At 40.4% G+C, this 21,226-nt stretch overlaps 1 protein-coding gene across 4 annotated transcripts in view; it reads left to right on the forward strand.

Moving 5' to 3' along the window:
- Positions 1-21,226, forward strand: part of DOCK4 (dedicator of cytokinesis 4) — a 488,437-nt gene that overhangs the window by 343,453 nt on the left and 123,758 nt on the right. For all 4 annotated transcript variants that reach the window (XM_055420853.2, XM_055420851.2, XM_055420852.2 and 1 more), the window contains exons 24-25: positions 11,516-11,643; positions 14,075-14,209. In XM_055420853.2, the coding sequence (XP_055276828.1) occupies positions 11,516-11,643; positions 14,075-14,209 (263 nt within the window). The remainder of the gene's footprint in view (positions 1-11,515; positions 11,644-14,074; positions 14,210-21,226) is intronic.

The following is a 21,226-nucleotide window of genomic DNA, read 5'->3' on the forward strand; positions in this document are numbered from 1 at the left end:
CTTTCAGTGTGTTGTCATTTTTTATATATTTTATCCTAATAGCAAGTGACTACTTACTAAGTTGATTTTGTCATAATTTTTTTTTTGGTTTAGTCGCTAAGTTGTGTCTGACTCTTGCGACCCCATGGATGGTAGCCTGCCAGGCTCCTCTGTCCATGGGATTTTCCAGGCAAGAATACTGCAGTGGGTTGCCATTTCCTTTTCCAGGGGATCTTCCCAACCCAGGAATCAAACCCGGGTCTCCTGCACTGCAGGCAGATTCTTTACTGACTGAGCTATGAGGGAAGCACATCTTGTTTTCCTCTAGTTTTTTTTTTTTTAAATAATAAAATGCCAGTCTCATTTTAATTTTTATTTTTAAAAGTTTCCATCATTATCACTGAATCCAAAACTTTAAAAAAATTATTTTGTGAGAAACCTCTTTTCACATGAATACATATATGTGTGTGTTGTATTTTTGAAATAGGTCTAAAATATAGTTAAGATACCTTTTTTACATTATTTTATTGTGAAATGCTTTAAACATAGAAACTAGACTAGAGCATAATAAATCTCAACAATGGGAGATATTTACTTTAGATCTTTTAAGAGATTTGTCATTATAGAAATAGGCCCTCTTGTATATACTGACTTCCTTCATATATGTTTCCACTATCAGATTTGTTTCTGTTTTCTATGCCTTTATTCTGTAGCTATAAAAACATATCATTTTTTACCTTTAAAAAATTTTTTCATCTTTTAGTCTTTATATAATATTATATTGAATGTCATTCTGTAGAGTGCTTCTTTTTGATTAATATTACACTTTTTAATTTTTCCATGCTATTAGATATAGCTCTTATTCTTTTTTACTGTTGTATAGTAGTCCAGTGAATATTTGTATATCATAGTTAATTTATCTTTTCTCCTGTTGATAGGCTGTTAGTATGCTTCTGATTTTTTTTCTGAGATAATGTTTCAATGTGAAAGAGGCTTCAATCTTCTGATTTCTCTCCATGAAAACACATCTCATCCTGGAAAAAAGAATGCTTCTTGTAGTAGTTTTCAGACTGTACCCCTCAGAGCCCTAGGATTCTGCTGCAATGATTAGGGCTTCCTTGAGGGTGAAAAATAAGTGGTATGAAGTAGAAAGGATGAAGGTCCCAACAAGACATCCAAATTTGACTAGAATATCAATTCTGTCAATATCAATTACCGAACTAAGAAGAGTTCATTCTCCTATCAGAGGAATTGGTGATTTTTACTATATTTCTCTTTTACTGGCTAGATAATTCTTTGTTAGGTTAAAGTCTGACACAAAAAGAGCAACATAGATAATGAAAACCATCTTTAAATATAAGGAAGCTATTTTTGTTTGTTATTGCCCCTGGGAGATGTGTTCTGTCTGTGGACTCAGTTCCCTGTTGATTACTGATGCTCAGGAGGTGGTAGAGAAATCATGCTGGGTCTCTGTGGGAGGTGGTGAAATTATTTACTGGGGCCAGAATAGAAGGACTCAAGAGACCCAGGGAACGTGGACCTCGTAAGACCTGTGCTCGTGACCTAGAGGAGAGACTCGGAGCCAGTGCTGGGGATTAGTGATGGTGACACTGATGTGGGAGAGGGGGAGGGGAAGCCTGCCTCACTTGTTATGTGGGACACTCCTTGTGGAGGGTGATTATGGGGAAACATAAACTTGTGAGAAACAAAGTGACTCCCCGATCAATGGAACACATTGAAGCACATGCACAGATGCTGGTAAGAGGCTTGACTTCCATCAGTGCCCCCAGGAAGATGGGATTAGCTTGCTGTTTAGTGACTCACTGAGCTTCCCAGGTGGCACTAGTAGTAAAAAAGTTACCCAGGAACCATAACAACAACAAGGGAAAACCATGAATAGCATCACCAAACTATGGTGAAATCAGGTCATGTTTTAGGTAAGCTGTGACCTGTTAGTTTCCTGCTGGTACCACAGCGACTACCGCAAACTTAGTGGATTAATGCAACTCAAATTTCTTATGTTACGTTTCTGTAGGGCAGAAGTCCAAAAGGCTTCTCACTGGCCTAAAATCAGGGTGTGGATGGAGCAACATTCCTTTGTGTAGTGTCTAGGGAATAATTTGTTTTCTTGTCTCTGACAGCTTCTAGAGGCTACCTACATTCCCACCTCCTTCATCTTTAAAGCCAGCAGTTTAGCATCTCCACATCTCTGACTCTGTCTAGCTGCTTTCACTTGTAAGGACCTCTATGTTTACATGGGTCCCACCTAGATAATTCAGGATAATCTCCACAGCTCAGCATCCTTATTTTAATCATTTCCAAAATATCTCTTTAACGTAATCTATTCACATAACATATTTACAGGTTCTGAGAATTAAGATGTAGATTTCTTTGAGGGGAGCAATTTATTCTGCCTACTACATAGGGGTCAAACGAACAGTTTAAAAGCAGTGTGATGGTGTAGCTCCATATACGAAAGGCAAAAACATTCAGGAGTCTATGAATTTTATTTACTTGTTGGAAGTAAAATAAATGGAACATGAAGTCCTACAGTTATATCAGTACACACATCTTGGCCAGATGGAAGTTACAAATGATACTTTGCTGATTAAAATTGTAAATCTGAACAAGGGAAAATAAAATAGGGATAAGTACATTACAGGGTATCAGCTGGCTATGTATTCAGCTGAAGACAAAGTATTTAATTCTTGACGGCCTTAATGACAGCTCCATTTCTCAGAACACTGAGTATGGCAGAGATAATTGCTACTCTGAGCTGAATTCTGATCAACAAGGATGAACTGGTTAGTGATAGAGAAGTGAGAAGGATCTGAGAAAGTGACCTCATTTTCTGGGGCATTCATATTAGCCAGAAAGGTGTACAGAGTACAGTCAACCCATGCTTTAAGAAAATAGATTTCAAAATATTTTGGAGAACAAGACTGTAGATGTTGCAAGCTCCTTAGGAGAGATAGAAGGTTCTGAAAGTTGTCTTTGTACTAGAATCCTCTATTAGGCTTCTCCAGAGAAGGAGACCCAATAGTGTGTGTGTGTGTGTGTGTGTGTGTGTGTGTGTGTAGATTTATTGTAAGGAATTGTCTTATGTGTTTATGGAGGCTGAGAAGTCCCAAAATCTGCAGTTAGCAAGCTGAAGATTCAAAGTTGGTGACATAGTTCCAGTCTGAGTTCCAAGACCTAAAAACCAGGAGAGATGTTTGTATAAATTCCAGTCAAAATCTGAAGGCAGGAGAAGGTGGATATCTCAGCTGAATGACAGGCAGAGAGTAAACTCTTCCTACTCCACCTTTTCTTGTATTCGGAGCTTCAACGGATTATGTGAGGCCCACCCGTGTTGGGGAGGACAGTCTGCTTCACTTAGCCTACCAAATCACACATAATTCTCATCCAGAAATACACTGGCACTCCAAAGATAGCATTTAACCAAATACCTGAGCTCCCATGGCACAGATTGACATATAAAATTCATCAATGCAAACCCCAAAGAGAAAAAAAGTGGAGGAGATACACAAAGGAAGCAGTATGGCTGCAGAATACTTCCAGTTGAGCTTACATTAGAAATTAATACTCACAGAAGGCAAAGAGGGACACACAAGATCAACACCACAGAAGGGAACAAAAAAAGTGGTGGGAAGGTTCAAGCCATCTTGAGTTAAGGGTCAGGGGGCCGCTTCAGGGCTGGAGGCATTCCACAGTCAGGCAGAACTGAATCAGTCCCTTTGAGTCCTGCAAGGTGAGAGTCTGGAATATCTGACCAGACCTGAAAGACTTAGCTCAGATTTGAAATTTAAGCAGGTTGTTCCACATCTAAATCATCCAGGTTCCAGGCAGGCTTATTTAAGGTATAAAAGTTGAGCTGTTCACTTTTCCTTTTCTCCCCACAATTCTATTCTTCCTGTTTTTTGAAGGCCAGGAAAAGGTCTCAGTGATGCTGGAGAAGACAGCTTGCCGTGAGTAAAGAGCAGATTTGAAGGACAGAGGCCGAGGCAGGGGGAGGCAGAGGCATGGAGAATGGGAGCTGAGTGGCAGCTGAAGTTGTGGGAATGAGAAGGTGGACGCTGAGTCTTCTCAGATCACAGGGCAGGCTCTGGGGGACTGTGGTTTTGCCTCAGTTTTCATTGGGCCCCATCGCTTGGTGCTTGACTTGTTCAGCAGAGGACTGCAGTCATTCCCAAGCTGTTTGCTTGCTAAGATAAGATCATCCATGTTTTTACTTTGGGATAATTGAGCAGTTTCTCAGGCAAACCACAGGGTAGATAATAGAGGTGAGCATAAATGCACTGAGCATGTAGTGATGAGAAGCATGCTGGTGCTACTTCCTATTCCCACAAACTGAAAAACCAGGTATCTTAGGGATTTCATAAGAAAGTACCCAGAAGTCATTGTTTTTTCCTTTTGCCAGAAACTCCCCAGTTCCCTATTTTGAAGGACGTCTTTGTTGGTATTTTTAATATTTGGCTGCACTAGGTCTCAGCTGTGGCCTGTGAGATCCAGGTCCCTGAGCAGGGATCAAACTTGGGCCTCCTGCACTGAGATCGTGGAGTCTTAGCCACTGGACCACCACAGGAAAGTCCCCATAGACTGTTTCTAAAGTTTATTCTGGGAACGAATGCCTCTACCTGTCCATCCCACCCCCCATTTTAGGCCACAATATAAAAAACAGATGTGTGATGGTGTATCTATTAATTTGACAACTTGAAGAATAAAATCTTACTACAGTTGATGAGTGCCTGTAGCTTTTCTTTCTTTGAACTTTAGGTAAAGCCTAGTTGAGTATCGACTATTCTTGCACTATAATTAAATTTCTTTCACATTAGAAAATGCCACTTGCTCACAACTTTTCTATTAACCGCAGCTTACACTGTAGCCTTGTAAAGATGCACAGAGTTGCAGGAATGAAGAATGCTCTTTTTCCCCTCAAAGTAGAATGATAATGCCCTGCTGACCCACCTGGTCCCATCTCAGTGTTACTTCACTCTATTGGAACCGACTTTCTCCTGTTCCTTTCTGAATCAAGTTGACCCATCTTTACGCTTCAGTTGAACTCTCATTTTCTCAAGAAATCTCTTATCTGCCTCACCCATCCCATCATCAGTCTCATTCTTTGGCTTTTTACTTCTTGGATAACCTAATGCATCCATAATAACTGAAGAATTGGTGATTTAGTTGTTTCAAGTCTGTCTCTCCCCCCTCATCCCAGAAGAAGAGCCTGAAATAACATGGGTTGTATTTATCCTGACCTGAAGACAGTTTTGTCTCTAGCTTCCCTAACAGTGTCTGGTGCATAAGAGACACTTGATAGATGCTTCATGAATGCTATGTACTAGGTCATGACCAGGATCAGGATGGAGCAGGAATTGTTGTTCAGTTGCTCAGTCGTGTCTGACTCTTTGTGACCCCATGGACTGCAGCACACCAGGCCTCCCTGTCCATTACCAACTCCCGGAGCTTACTCAAACTCATATCCATTGAATCAGTGATGCCATCCAACCGTTTCATCCTCTGTCATCCCCTTCTCATCCTGCCTTCAATCTTTCCCAGCATCAGGGTCTTTTCAAATGAGGCAGTTCTTTGCATCAGGTGGCCAAATTATTAGAGTTTCAGCTTCAGCATCACTCCTTCCAGTGAATATTCAGGACTGATTTCCTTTAGGATTGACTGGTTCTCAGGAGTCTTCTCCAATACCACAGTTCAAAAGTATCAATTCTTCGGTGCTCACACGTCCATACATGACTACTGGAAAAACCATAGCTTTGTCGGCAAAGTCTCTGTTTTTTAATATGCTGTCTAAGTTTGTCATAGCTTTTCTTTCAAGGAGGAAGTGTCTTTTAATTTCATGGCTGCAGTCACTGTCTACAGTGATTTTGGAGCCCAGGAAGAGAAAATCTGTCACTGCTTCCCTGCTTTTCCCCTTCTATTTGGCATGAAGTGATGAGACTGGATGCCGTGATCTTAATTTTTTGAAAGTTGAGTTTTAAGCCAGCTTTTTCACTCTCCTCTTTCACCTTCATCAAGAGATTCTTTAGTTGCTCTTCACTTTCTGCCATTAGAGTGGTGGTATCTGCATATAGGTCATTGATATTTCTTCCGGCCGTCTTGATTCCAGCTTGTGCTTCATCCAGTCCAGCATTTCTCATGATGTGCTCTGCATGTGAATTAAATAAGCAGGGTGACAATATACAGCCTTGTCATATTCCTTTCAGAATTTTGAACCAGCCAGTTGTTCTGTGTCAGGTTCTAACTTGCTTCTTGACTTGTATACATGTTTCTCAGGAGACAGGTAAGGTGGTCTGGTACTCCCGTCTCTTTAAGAATTTTCCACAGTTGGTTGTGATCCACACACTCAAAGGCTTTAGCACAGTCAAGCAGAAGTAGATGTTTTTCTGGAACTCCCTTGCTTTCTCCATGAACCAGTATATGCTGGTGTTTGATCTCTGGTTCCTCTGCATTCCTTAGTATTTTGATTTAAGGGTGGGAGATTGAAACCACTCTATAAGAAACCTGGGCCACACAGAGATCATCCCTAGCCCTGGGCTGTTGTCTACCTGTGTGGTACTGACTTTGTGTGCATGGCAGGAAGCCCCTAAATCATCATCAGTCCTGTCCATTCTGAGCGTTTTCTGTCCACCAGTGTCTGAAGGGCTTGTTTGCAGGTTCTGTTGCTGTCTGTGACATTAGCAGTTCATTTTCTGGTATCTTGGATCACAGAGGCCTAAACCAGCTCTGATTTCAGGGCATTCTGTCCTGCTAGTGCTTCCCTGCAGCCAGCAGCTCTGCTCCATTCAGAGCTGTGCCACAGCTGGACCCCCTGCCCCCCTGGGGTACCAACTCTGCATCCTGAGGCTGCCACGGAGCAGCTGCTTGGAAGTCCTGCTGGTGTCCAGCCTATACTGGGACAGTTGGTGGAGAGTGGCTGGAAACCCTGCATGCCCCTACAGGACTCACAGCCCTCACTCACTTGGGGACAGAGGACTATAAGGATGATTGTCTAAAGCTTTGTTGCTAGAGGAACAAAGATGAGAACTTTCCTTGAAATTAACCTCGAGGAGGAAGTTTATCAGCATTTCTTAGCTGCTGCTTCCTCTTCCTAGGCCCACATCTATTGGAAATTGCTAATGGGAGCTGGCTTTATCTTTTCAAGTGTGTACAGACAAAATAAGACAAAAAGTAAGACACACCATACTGTGAGCTTTATCTGAGAATCTGAATCTGTTTTGACCCTTTCAAGGACAGAACCTGCATAACAGATTCTACTGTTTAGAAACTTCCTGTATGTTCAAGTCCTGGTTTTGTTTTTTCTTTGAGCCTTTTTCTTTTTTTCCTTTGAGCCTTCTTGATGATTCCAGGTGTTTTGTTTTCAGTTCAGTTCAGTCGCTCAGTCGTGTCCGACTCTCCGCGACCCCATGAATCACAGCACGCCAGGCCTCCCTGTCCATCACCAACTCCCAAAGTTCACTCAAACTCATGTCCATTGAGTTGGTGATGTCATCCAGCCATCTCATTCTCTGTTGCCCCCGTCTCCTCCCGCACCCAATCCCTCCCAGCATCAGAGTCTTTTCCAGTGAGTCAACTCATCGCATGAGGTGGCCAAAGTATTGCAGTTTCAGCTTTAGCATCAGTCCTTCCAATGAACACCCAGGATTGATCTCCTTTAGAATGGACTGGTTGGATCTCCTTGCAGTCCAAGGGACTCTCAAGAGTCTTCTCCAGCACCACAGTTCAAAAGCATCAATTCTTTGGTGCTCAGCTTTCTTCATGGTCCAACTCTCACATCCATACATGACCACTGGAAAAACCATAGCCTTGACTAGACAGACCTTTGTTGGCAAAGTAATGTCTCTGCTTTTTAATATACTATCTAGGTTGGTCATAACTTTCCTTCCAAGGAGTAAGCGTCTTTTAATTTCATGGCTGCAATCAGCATCTGCAGTGATTTTGGAGCCCAAAAAAATAAAGTCTGACACTGCTTCTGCTGTTTTCCCATCTATTTCCCATGAAGTGATGGGACCAGATGCCATGATCTTTGTTTTCTGAATGTTGAACTTCAAGCCAACCTTTTCACTCTCCTCTTTCCCTTTCATCAAGAGGCTTTTGTGTTCCTCTTCACTTTCTGCCATAAGGGTGGTGTCATCTGCATATCTGAGGTTATTGATATTTCTCCCAGCAAGGTCCCCTGAAGAAGGGAATGGCAAACCACTTCAGTATACTTGCCTTGAGAACCCCATGAACAGTATCAAAAGGTGTTTTGTTTTAAAGGTAAGAATTAGCATTTTAACCAGTCAGCTCTTTTGGCATTTATCCCTCGATTCTATCTTGTGCATTGGCTGATATTGCCCTAGTAAAGGAGAAGCAGCAAATCTTCAGGCAACTCATATAATTCTTTTTACACACACCACACACCAATTATTTGTCTGCCTTACATTTTGGCAGTAGAGATTTCCTTAATAGTTGGTTGCAAATTGAATTTTTAGGATTCAAACCCCACTGGCTGCAGGAACATATCAGATAAGCTTTATCTTCCTTTCTAATTAAGCATCACTAGGCAGTGACTTGGAGAAGGCAATGGCACCCCACTCCAGTACTCTTGCCTGGAAAATCCCATGGACGGAGGAGCCTGGTAGGCTGCAGTCCATGGGGTCACGAAGAGTCGGACACAACTGAGTGACTTCACTTTCACTTTCATGCATTGGAGAAGGAAATGGCAACTCACTCCAGTGTTCTTGCCTGGAGAATCCCGGGGACAGGCGAACCTGGTGGGCTGCTATCTATGGGGTCGCACAGAGTTGGACACGACTGAAGCGACTTAGCAACAGCAGGCAGTGACTCCTGTCATTTAAGTTTTCAGGTTCCTTTTCTTGGTTCTTTTTGTTAAGCAATTGTTTTATAAGTAAGTATCCGGCTTCCCTGGTAGCTCAGCTGGTAAAGAATTCACCTGCAATGCAGGAGACCTTGGTTTGATTCCTGGGTTGAGAAGATCCCTGGAGAAGGAATAGGCTACCCACTCCAGGATTCTTGGGCTTCCATGGTGACTTAGGTGGTAAAGAATCCGCCTGCAATGCAGGAGACCCCGGTTCCATTCCTGGATCGGGAAGATCACCTGGAGAAGGGAAAGGCTACTCACTCCAGTATTTCAGCTTGGAGAATTCCACGGACTGTATAGTCAATGGGGTCGCAGAGAGTCTGACAGAACAGAGTGACTTTCAGTTTCATTGAAGTTTCCTGGTCAGGCTTCCCGCTGCAGGGAAGCCTGCAATGAGTGCTACTGAATTTTAACCCTTAGTGTTCATTTTCTGAAAGTGAAGCATGACTGTGGCTTACGTGGTTTGTTTTGATGGTGAACCTCAGGCTGCACGTCATTGTGTTGGTAGCCTGGTGGCAGGCATTAAAAGAAATATAACTCCCAACCTCACTACTGAAGGAAATCAAGAAGACAATAAAGGCGCTTTCCAAATTGTGAATACTTAAAAATTTTATTAGGATACAGGATCATACATTTTTTCACTTATGGATATACCTTGTTATACTGGCTAGGAATCCAGTGCAGTGTTGAATTGGTGAAATTGACCTTCCTTGCTTTATTTTTGATCTTAAAGACAAAGCATTCAGTCTCTTACTATTATGTTAGCTAACAGTAGGTATTTCATCAATGCCCTTTATCAATTTGAGAAAGCTATTATTTTTAACTATTCTTATCACTTTTTATCATTAATGGATGCTGAATTTTTCACATTTTTCATACATCTGCTAATATAGTGAATCACGTTGATTGATTGACTTTCAAATGTTAAAACGATCGTTCATTCCCAGAATAAACCTACTGAATCACTATATGTGTGTTATGCTAAAATGTTATAAGAATTTTTGCATCTATGTTGATGCTGCTACTGCTGCTAAGTCACTTCAGTCGTGTCCGACTCTGTGTGACCCCATAGACGGAAGCCCACCACGCTCCCCCGTCCCTGGGATTCTCCAGGCAAGAACACTGGAGTGGGTTGCCATTTCCTTCTCCAATGTGTGAAAGTGAAAAGTGAAAGTGAAGTCGCTCAGCCATGTCCGACCCTTAGCGACCCCACGGACTGCAGCCTACCAGGCTCCTCCATCCGTGGGATTTTCTAGGCAAGAGTACTGGAGTGGCTTGCCGTTACCTTCTTCTTCTTCATCATCTATGTTGATGAGAGATAGCAAATCTGTAGTTTTGTTTTAAAATGTCTTTGACTAATTTTGGCATAGATAATGCTGGCCTCATAAAATGAGTTAATTGTATTCCCTGTTGATTCTATTTTCTGGGAGGATTTATGTAGACTTGATATGCTTTCTTCTAAGTATTGCTTCATAAAACTCATAGAAGCCACCTGGGTCTGGACTTTTCCTTGTATGCTCCTAATAGCAAGTTGAGTTTCTTTAAAAGGTATAGAGTTATTTAGCTTATCCAGTTTTCCTTGAATGAGTGAGGTGGGATTATAGCTTATACAAGCTGTCTATAAGACAAATGGATTTTTATAAACCAGAATTAATTCATTTGAATTGTTTCACAGATGACATCTTATAGAAAACCAAGCAGGATGGGCTGGGGTATTGCAAGTGGGCACATCCTATAAATAAAATTCCCATTATGGGCCCAAGATAGGCAGTAATTTTGTGTTTTTGACATCACATTGAAAAATAAACCTTCAGGACAATAGGCATATTCACTGTTACTTTTTCAAAATATTGGAATATATACTGCATATAAGTCAATTTTTAGATTACTTATCACCTTACTGTTTCAAGTTCTTATGGCAAGTTAGAGATCAAAAATATGAAAAAATATTCAAGAAAAGAGGAAGATAGTTTAAGATATTCATGACGTGAATGTAGTCAAAGTTCCAGACAGAGGACAGAAGAACTAGCAGTAGCAGGAAGGAAATAATACTAGAAATAATTCAAGGCAAGTTCCCAGAACTAAAGGGCATGAGTTTATAGAGTTTAAGAGCCATGACAAAGTATATGAATTTAAAGTTTTGAATTGCAAGGAGTAATTTCCTGAAAGCTTTCAGAGAGACAAAACAAAAATAAAACAAAAATCTGATCATGGAGAAAGGGTTGGAAATCAGAATAGTAGGAAATGAAAAGTGTTAATTTAGCCAGAAATTGTGATATAACTCTCTTAAGAGGCTGGAGAGAAGAAAAAGAGGTTAAACACAAAACAAAAAACTAAATTCTTATCTACCATAGTAAGAAGTGAGTTGATGATCCATCTCAATGAAAAGTCTGGAGATAGCAAGAAAAGCATGCCATTTAGGTATTTGGTAGTACAAACAAAAAACCTATTTCAATAAAAGAGTGAAAGGCCTTATGAGTACAGTAATCATGGGTTGGGGGAGGGACTACTGTTTTTCAGTATCAACTTTGTAAAATGAGTACTTTTCTAACTATATGTGTTAATAATTTAGCAATTAAAATTAAAGAGTAGATAAGGATTTGCATGAGGTTTGCGTGGGCCTGTTAAATATGACACTAATACTTCTTCTCCCTCCAGATTCCCGGTACATTCTCTTACCTGTCGTGTTACATCACCTGCACATGCATTTGCAAGAGCAGAAGGACCTGATCATGTGTGCACGGATCCTTAGCAACGTATTCTGTCTCATCAAGAAAAATAGCTCAGTAAGTAAACACAGGTCATAGGATATAGTGCCCATCAGATGGCTTCTGGAAAGAAAATTTTAAGTCTTCTGAGAAAGCACACCAAAGAATTATCCTTTGAGACTCTCACTTTCATTTCCATCTGTGTTGGATTTTTTACTTTTCTTCTAAAGGAATTTTTTTTTTAACCTTGTAGGATGGCTGTAGCCCCAAATAACCCGCATGTCTTAAACTTGTATTTCAAGAAAGAACTGAATACCCAATGAGAAAAATTAGAAATCTCAAAGCCTCCCACATGTGTCTTTAATCTTGATAAATGCTCTGTGGCAAGAATAAATTATTGCTTTCAAAGACAGTCTGTTTGGACCCATTCAGTGAAAGACTGGGTGATGATGGTCAGAGCTTGGCCACAGGCCTTGGGCCAATCCCTGTGCAGATAGTGAAAGCTAAAGAGAGGCCCAGGAGCCTGGTGGTATCTTGCACCACAACCATTACTAATCACTCCATTGTCATGGCTCTAGGAATTCCTGTCAATGTTCCTGACTCTTGAGGAATTGCAGTTTGTATTAGACGATGCAGTGTCAAAAGAGAAAAGTCGCATGCTTGCTTATAGACGGGGATAACCCCCTGCGTGCTCATGGTTCAGAGGTCTGGTGTGAAGTCCATGTGCAAAGGATGTCCTACTTTAGTTCCATCAGTTTGCACCTGTTTACTGTGCAGCCTCACCCGTAACAACTTTTACAAATCAGGATTGGCAGTGAATATTGGGATGCCTGTTTCTCTGCCTCCCACTTACTAACATGCTATCATTTCCCCATTTTCGTCCCTTGGAGTTATGATCACCTTCTGAAGAGCTCCGCAGTCAGTTGGCATGTGCTTCCAGTAGAAGTCTTGGACATAGGACTCCAGTACCATGGGAACAGTTGTTGTTGTTCAGTTGCTAAATCATGTCCAACTCTTTGTGACCCCATAGACTGCAGCACACCAGGCTCCTCTGTTCTTCACCATCATCCGGAGTTTGCTCAGACTCATGTCTATTGAGTCAGTGATGCTTATCTAACAGTCTCATCTTCTGTCACCCCCTTCTCCTTCTGCCTTCAATCTTTCCCAGCATCAGGGTCTTTTCCAATGAGTCAGCTCTTTGCATCAGGTGGCCAGAGTATTGGAACTTCAGCTTCAGCATCAGTCCTTCCAATGAGTATTCAGGGTTGATTTCCTTTAGGTTGACTAGTTTGATCTCCTTGCTGTCCAAGGGACTCTCAAGAGTCTTCTTCAGCACCACATTTCAAAAGCATCAGTTCTTTGGTAGGAACAGAGTTGGCCCTTGAGAGAAAAAGGCCGGAAACTCTGTGTCTGAAAGTATGGTGCCAGATACCTGCATAGGAGGGACCACTGCTTTTTACACACCCAATTCAGTAAAGTATAGCTATACCGTGCCTAGTGAGAGTGTTTTTGCTAACTCTCATTGCTGAGAGTGAGAAGTAAGTTTAAAAGGTTACTGCAGAAAACCAAAAACGTCAGATGTTAGTGGAGATGATTTTTTTTTCCCCTCCTGTTTCATTGTTGAAGTTTTGGTCAATTTTTGCACTTATCTGATAAGGAAGTCAGAGCAGAAACTCTGTTCTGGGGGGATATCTTTAGTAGTTTTCTTTCCAGTGTAAGAAAGTTTATCATAAAATTCCAGCCAAAAGGGTCTTTCAAACTCATACTTTCTAGAAGTTTTCTTTGCAAAAGTAATCTTCTTGCTACACAAAGCATTTGTCATCATAGTCCGTTGTCTGGTGCAGGTATAATAAGAACTCAAATCCGGTACCTTTAGCCAGTGCAGAAAATTTCGCGCTCTTTCTCAAGTTCTGGGCCTTAGATAGTATTCATTTTGCTTTGGGAGAGCAGTCCCACCACGGCCACTGACATTAAGTCCAGTCTGTAACTAACATCATTCATTCAGACTGAATGCTGTTTTGCTAATCTTTACATGTAGGGATTTTTAAAAATCACTTTATAGGAATAGTCATTTGCACTTAGGAGTTTTGGGAAATGACCCATGCAGCTCCAGTGATGAGGAGGGTAAATGTAAACACAATCTGAAATCAAAAGATTACAAACTCTTAAAACCACAAGGGATGTTTAGTGAACTGTCAGGCCCAGAGAGGCAAACTTAACTCACAGAGAGACACACAGCATGTTAGTGGCATAGCTGGTGTTCTGAATTAGTTTGGGCTGTGTTCCAGACCATCACCCCACCTTTTTACTTGCATCTCAGGTTCCCACTGCACTGCAGAGTCAAGTACTCTTGGGTAAAGTGTTAACATCTCCGTGCCTTTTGTTTTCTATGAAAGGTCACTCACTTAGATAAATTAGGGGAGGTCCAGGACTGACAAGCTCGAGTCCTTTGTTAAGACTCTTATTTTAGGCCACAATTTCCTGAGCACATTTTTTTTTTTTCCTTTAGGAAAAATCTGTGCTGGAGGAAATAGATGTGATAGTGGCCAGCCTGCTGGACATCCTGCTGAGAACCATCTTGGAGATCACCAGTCGTCCGCAGCCATCTGGCTCCACCATGAGGCTTCAGTTCCAGGATGTCACGGTAAGGCCATGGCGCAAAACTGCGTAGCTGGGCTTGTTAAAGCCTCAGTTTCTTTGAGGGTGGGTTGCTGTAAAAATCTAGGGAATCTGAACTTGGGAGGTTGATCTGTGTTCATTTCAAATGTATGTAAGTTTACCTTCGTTTTACCAGAGGATGGGAGTAAGATGCATGTTTGTTAAAAGATCTTGGATTAAGATATTTCTAATTGCAGAAAGGCCAAATTGGCCCAGTTTTGTTTTTTTATTTTCCCGTTTTGCCCAATTCAAGTTAATCTGTGGCTCTATATCCTCAGGCTCTTTGTTAACTATCCATTCTCTTTTCATTCATCAAATTGCTTGAGAAAGTTAGAACAGTGAAACAGACCAATAGCAGTCTGTTGGGTCCTAAGTTTTGATTGTGAATTTTTCACTATGGCTAGTAAGGATCTTAATTTGGTGGCAGATTGGTGGGGGAGGTCAGTTTCCTCAGCTATAAATTGCGGAAGTTTGACTTGGTGATTTTGAGATATCTTCAAGCTCCACTATTTATGGATCTAATGTAACGTGAGTTATAAATATTAAGACATAATTTATGTGATAGTTTATTTGTATATATATTTATATGTGTGTGTGGAGAGAGAGAGATGTATAGATGGATGGATGGATGGGTACATAAATTTTCACATTTGAAACACATTCAGTTGACCAGTGTGGGCTTTTTTTTTTTTAAGGTCTGATTCAGAACATTCTTCTAAATACCACTTGCAGAAATAGCAGTAGATGCTATAGTTTTCATGGTTATTAACCAAAATGTTGGCCTTTTGCTATTATTTTTACAAATTGTGCGCTATAGAACCACTATCATAAGAATGTTTGCCTAGCTCCTGATGAAGATAATTTTTTTTCTTTTACTTAAAGAAATAGAGGGTTTCCCAGGTGTTTGAGTAGTAAAAACCCCACCTGCCAATCCAGGAGATACAGATTCAATTCCTGGGTCAGGAAGGTCCCCTGGAGGAGGAAACAGCAACCCACTGCAGTATTCTTGTCTGGGAAGTCCCATGGACAGAGTGGGGTACAGTCCATGGTGTCTCAAAAGACTTGGGCAGGACTTAGGGACTAAACAACAAACAACAACAAAATAGAAAGCCCACCCTGGGTGTCCTGGCAGGGTTGAATGCCTTAAGGATGGCCATCTTATATTGCATTTTATTTTCTCTGCTTTCAGAGCTGAAATTTACCTGGTTCTTCCTGCCAAGCTCTGAGTTTGGGAAGTAAAGTTACTCAATTTCTTTTAACAAACAAAGGTTAAAGATTGTATGAAAAAACTTCCTAATATATGTAATAATTGTACTGCCTCATTAAAGATAAGAAGAGCAAGCTATTAATTTCTCATGATCTGGTGGAATTTCATATGTAAAATGCCACCTACCTCATAGGATTAGCTTTGTGTATTTGGCAACACTTTGGTCCATAGTAAATGCTCAAAACATGTTGTTTTTTCTTAAAACCACCGGAGATCATTATGGGTCTGACAGTTTGCGGGAGTTTGTTTTGAATTTTTTTGTTCTGTCTTCTTATGTTTTTCTGAAATTTTTATTTTGTGATAATTTGAGTCACATGTGGTTTTGAAAAATAATACAGATATTCCATGTTCCTTTTTTCCAGTTTCCCTACTGGTAACATCTTTCAGAACTATAGCACAGTATCACAACTAGGATATCGACAGTAATGCAGTCAAAATGCAGAATATTCCACCACGCCGAGAATCCCCGTCTTGCCCTTTTATAGCCAAACTCAGTTTTCTCCCATCTTCACCTCCTTCTTAAGCCTGTCAACCACAAAATTTGTTCTCCTTTTCATGTTATTTTGTCGTTTTAAGAATGCTGTACTTGAGTCACTTTGCTGTACAACAGAGAATTGGTACAACATTGTAAATCGACTATGATTTTTTTAAAAATTTTTTTAAAAATGTTATACAAGTAGAACCATACAGTACATAACTTTTGTGACTGGCTTATTTTATTTTATTTTTTTTACCTCAGCTTAATCTCTAGAAATTCATCCAGGTCATTGTGTATGTGTATACATACATATATGAAAATATACATATCTGTTCCTTTTTCTTACTCAGTAGTTTTCATGGTGTAGATGTGCTATAGATGTGCTGTACCGAAGGCCATCTTGATTGTTTCCAGAATTTGACTGTTACTAACAAAGCTACTAGAGACATTTGCATGAAAGTTTTTATGTATGCATAAGTCTTCATTCCTCGAGGATAAACACTCCCAGGAGTATGGTTGCTGGATTGTATGATAATAGCCTATTTTGGTTTTTAATAAATGGCCTTATCTATTTCCATAATGGGTGTATAACTTTACATTCTCATATATGCAGTGTATAATGAATGATCCAATTTCTCAGAACCTCATAAGCATTTAATGTTGTCACTCTGGGGAGTGGGGAAGGGATAGGGACACTCTGATAGGTGGTAGTGGTATCTTATCGTGGTTTTGACTTGCATTTCCCTAATGATTAATGAGGCCAAACATCTTTTCACATACTTTTTTGCCGTCTATATATCGCTTTCAGTGGAATGTCTTTTTATGTCTTTTCTCCTTTTTCTAATTGGATTGCTGTCCTTGGTTGAATATGTCATTTACAAATATTTTATCCCACTCTGTAGCTTGTTTTTTCATCCTTTTAACAGGATCTTTTTGTTGTAGAGCAAAAGTTTTTAATTTTGATGAAGTCCAGTTTATCAATTTTTCCTTTGATGGATCATGCTTTTGATGTCAAGTTTAAGAACTTTTTTTGTCTAGTCCTATATTCTGAAGGTTATCTCCTAGGTTTTTTTTTTTCCGTTTTCCCTAAAAGTGTTATAGTTTTATGTGTCACATTAAAGTCTGTGACCCATTTTGAGTTGATTTTTAGATTCACTGTGTCAGATAATTTTAACATCTCTATTATCTCCTTGTTGACATCTCTTGTCGCTTTTCATTCACTTTGAGATCTTCTTGGGTTTTTGTATGACGAGTGATTTTCAGTTGAAATCTGGACATTTTTGTATTATAAGACTCTGGATCTTATTTCAACCTTCTGTTTCACATGGCTTTATGTGACACTACTTAGCAAGGAAGGGGTTAGGATGCCAACTCACGATGGGCAGTTGGAGGCAGAAATCCAGGCTCCTTACTTTGGCTTCACTGACACAGACAAGTGGTCATGAAAATACCTGCCCCCTATTTGACTCTCCATTCTGGAGACAGATGTTGGAGTATCCTATCACAGCCTTGTAAAGATGGAAATCTGGACTCCCCATTTGGCTCTTGCAGGTTTGAAAACAGCCAGATTTTTGTGATGTTGAGCTACAGTAGAGAAGTGACTGCTACAAGTTTTGTCTTGTTAAACTTCTCCTTTCCTGGTGCTTTGGCTTAAGAGAGCAGGCTTTCTGGGAGGTGCCGAGCGGAGGCGGTGGCGGGGTGGTTAGGGAGATTGTTGCAATTACTGTTATTTCAAGGAGGCCAGCTTCTTCAACTCCAGTGGCAGGATATAGGGGGCAAAATGAAAACCCAGAGAACACAGCACCCTGTCCTTCCTTGGGTCTGAGGTCTCCAGCAGGCCTGTTCTCTTCTTTCCACTTTCAAGAGTCATCTTGTTTGTTTTATATATAATGGAGGGGTTTTTGTTGTACTTGGCAGAAGGAATTGGGAAAAGCATATATATTCCAGCTTCCCAAAAGCAGAAGAAAGTCTCCTTCATTTTAGTTTTGCTGGTGACATTTCAACTGCTTCCTGGCAATACAGCTCCAACACAGTCCTAAAATTATAATGGCCAAGCAAACAAAATCACAGGAAATGCTCCATGTGGTCAAAGACTGCTTAAGGTCAAAAGCTAAAACACTGTCAAACTGCTTTGTATCCATCAACAGGGTTGAAACTGTCAAATTTTTCTGGGCCATGCATGACCTGTAGGTCTTCACAGTGTAATGTCGTAGTTTAGTTGCTCAGATGTGTCCAACTCTTTGCAACCCCTTGGACTGTAGCCCTCTAGGCTCCTCTGTCCATAGGATTTCCCCAGCAAGAATACTGGAATGGGTTGCCATTTCCTCCTCCAGGGGATCTTCCCCACCCAGGGATCGAACCTGTGTCTCCTCCTTGGCAGGTGAATTCTTTACCAGTGAGTCACCTGGGAAGTCCTCACAGTATAATAATCAGTGCAGATTAAGAGACTTGAGAAATCAGTGAGTGATGCTCATGGGTGGGTTTGGGCAGACAGGGGTTTTGTCCAGTTTGCTACAATTTTAGGAAAACCACATAAAGTGAAACCTTTCCTGCACGTATTTGTTTTGTGGCCCTTGCCATGTACCAAACCAAACTCTGGGTATGTGGGATGAAGTTTGCAAGAAATGTGCATTTAAATAGTTTGGTATCTAAGATTTTATAGATTTTATGCTTCAAGGTAGTTTTTTTTTCGAGTCCTCAAGCAGACCTGGTCTGAATCCTACTCTGCCCTTTGATTAGTTGTGCATGCTCTTGGGCAAGCTTCTGTTTAATTGTCTAAGAGAAAGTAATTGTACTTATCTCAATGTGAGTTTGAGGGTTTCATCAAATCTATAAAAGTGTTTAAGCAAATTAGTACATTTAAGCCATTAGTAATTGTGGTAGCAACACCAGTCCATAACATTATTATTATTGTAGAAGTAATATCTATGTTGTTATTGTTATTGAGTGAATTGAGTTCAGCTGCTTCCCATTTACAAGATCAATTACACACTCACAAATGGTAGAAAAGAAAGATGCCTTTAATCAAAATGCCAGCTATCTGGGGAGATGGTGAACTCAGTATCCCCCAAAACCACCTCCAAAGATGCTGCTCAGCAACGAAAGCTTTTAAAAGAAACAAGAAAGTAACCTCAGTTCATCATTACAATAGGGTGTCAGAATCACCACCATTCTTCAACTGTGTGCAGGCTTGTCCAACCCTTGTGATCATCCTCTAGATGTTATCTTTTTCATACAGTTCGGTCACACATTTTGTTCAGATTACTGAAGGGAAAGCTAGAAAAGAGACCTGGTCATTTGTTCATTACTTATTCTTCATTTATACTTCTTTGATCTACAGAAAGAACGGATAAGTTAGGCAAAGTATTGTGTGATTAAAAGATTTGAAAGATGTGTTGGGCTGGAGATGAGTAGAACATGAGGGTGCCTGGTTTAAAAGTCAGTTGTAGTGTAGCTCTGCTGAAGTGACAAGGAAAAGGGGCTTCCTGCTGAAGGCAGTTTCCTATAAGAGCTGCTTTTTTATTGTTGTTTAGTTGCTAAATCGTGTCCGACTCATGACCCAATGGACTGTAGCCCGCCAGGTCCTCTGTCCTTGGGATTTTCCAGGCAAGAATACCGTAATGGGTTGCTGTTTCCTTCTCCAGGGGATTTTCCTGACCCAGGAATTGAACCTGCGTCTACTGCACTGGCAGGCAGATTTTTACTACTGAGCCACCAGGAAAGCCCCTTAAAGAGCTACTTACTTTTTAACTAATTCTAAGGTGAGAAATAGGTCCTGATCACTGGTAAGGTTATTTCTCTGGGCACTGAAGACCTATTTAATTTCTCCCTCTTTCTGAATTAGAGAACAGGCTCTCTGAATAGGGAGAGTCCTACCCTGAGCACCTTTCTGTCTTTACAGAAAAAGTGCCCACTATAAGCGGACGTGCTGTGGGTAAAAGCCGGTCCCACCATGTGTCATGGTGAAGTGTTTCAGCTCCCTGTAAGTGCCACACCTGTCTCCTGGTAACACCAACAGGACGACTGGCTTCCACTCTTGTCATAATTCCAGATACTAGTAGCCTTATTTTTACCATCTAAATGAGTTGTACTTTTTGATTTTCTACCAACTGCTGTTTAAGCTTTAAAATACTCTCACTAGTTGGGAGGAGTTGGGGGAGGGTAGAGCACCATTGTAATCAGTTCCTTTCAAACGTCTAATTGTGCATGGAAGCAGATTTTATAAAGAGGCATATATGGCCATTTGTTCACACCTGCAACTATTGGACTCCAGAGTTCCTTACAGTTGGTAAATGCATCTGTGTACATAGTTCTGTTCAGCACCACTTATAGTGTAGGCGACTCAGTTCAGCAGGAGCCATGTCTCAGACGTAGCTCTACATTTGTCTACAGTTTTTGTGTGCTATGGACTGTGTTTAGGGGAAGAAGAAAGCAGAATTCTGTAAGGGGGAATTCTGGGGGAAATTTGGGTATATATAGTGGACGGTTTCTTGAAGACCTTATAGCCATCTACTAACCTTATTCCCAGTTATTGGTGGAAATGGCCATTATACTCAATCTAGTTGTAATATGAATGCAACCACTGTGGCATGGAGTTCTTGCTAAAGATGATTTGTACTTAAATTCCAACATTAATGTGAATTGAACCTTGGCTGACAATAATTTTTTATTTTTAACAAATTATGAGTCTATGGCTTTTATGCAGACACTTAAAATCTCTTAAAATTATAGGTGAAAAATATGTCAGTGAAATATCGGACATCTTGGCCTCTTAACAGGGTTAAATGTCCCTAAACTGATGAAGTAAATAAATAAAATGGCATTGTAAGGTAGATATTGGAATTGACAACATGTCTTAAATGTGCCAGGATGAGATATTAGCCTGACAAGTTGTTTGCATTGGACCTAAACTGGATGTGACAGAGATAAATAGTCAATAATATGGATTCAGAGAGAGATTCTCTTAGTACAGTGACTGTAAAGATTTAATGAAAATCTTTTCATTTTTGAGTAATTTTTATGATTCACTAAAATCATTAAAAAATAATGTCATTTAAGATACATCACTATTCATAGACAAAATGTATGTTGAAATAAATAGTCTAAGAATGTTAATCTCACAGATACATTGGAGATAGTGTGGCTAAGATGTAGAAAAACGGAAGATGAAAAATTGAATGCATTCCCACTAACTAGATTTGTGTTTTCAGGTAGAGACATAAGAGCAGCTAAAAAGTGCAGAATTAACAAAGTAATAT

The sequence above is a fragment of the Moschus berezovskii genome, chromosome 3, assembly GCF_049115385.1.
Source record: "Moschus berezovskii isolate FMDL1 chromosome 3, NW_MosBer_1.0, whole genome shotgun sequence".
NCBI classification, from domain to species: Eukaryota; Metazoa; Chordata; class Mammalia; order Artiodactyla; family Moschidae; genus Moschus; species Moschus berezovskii.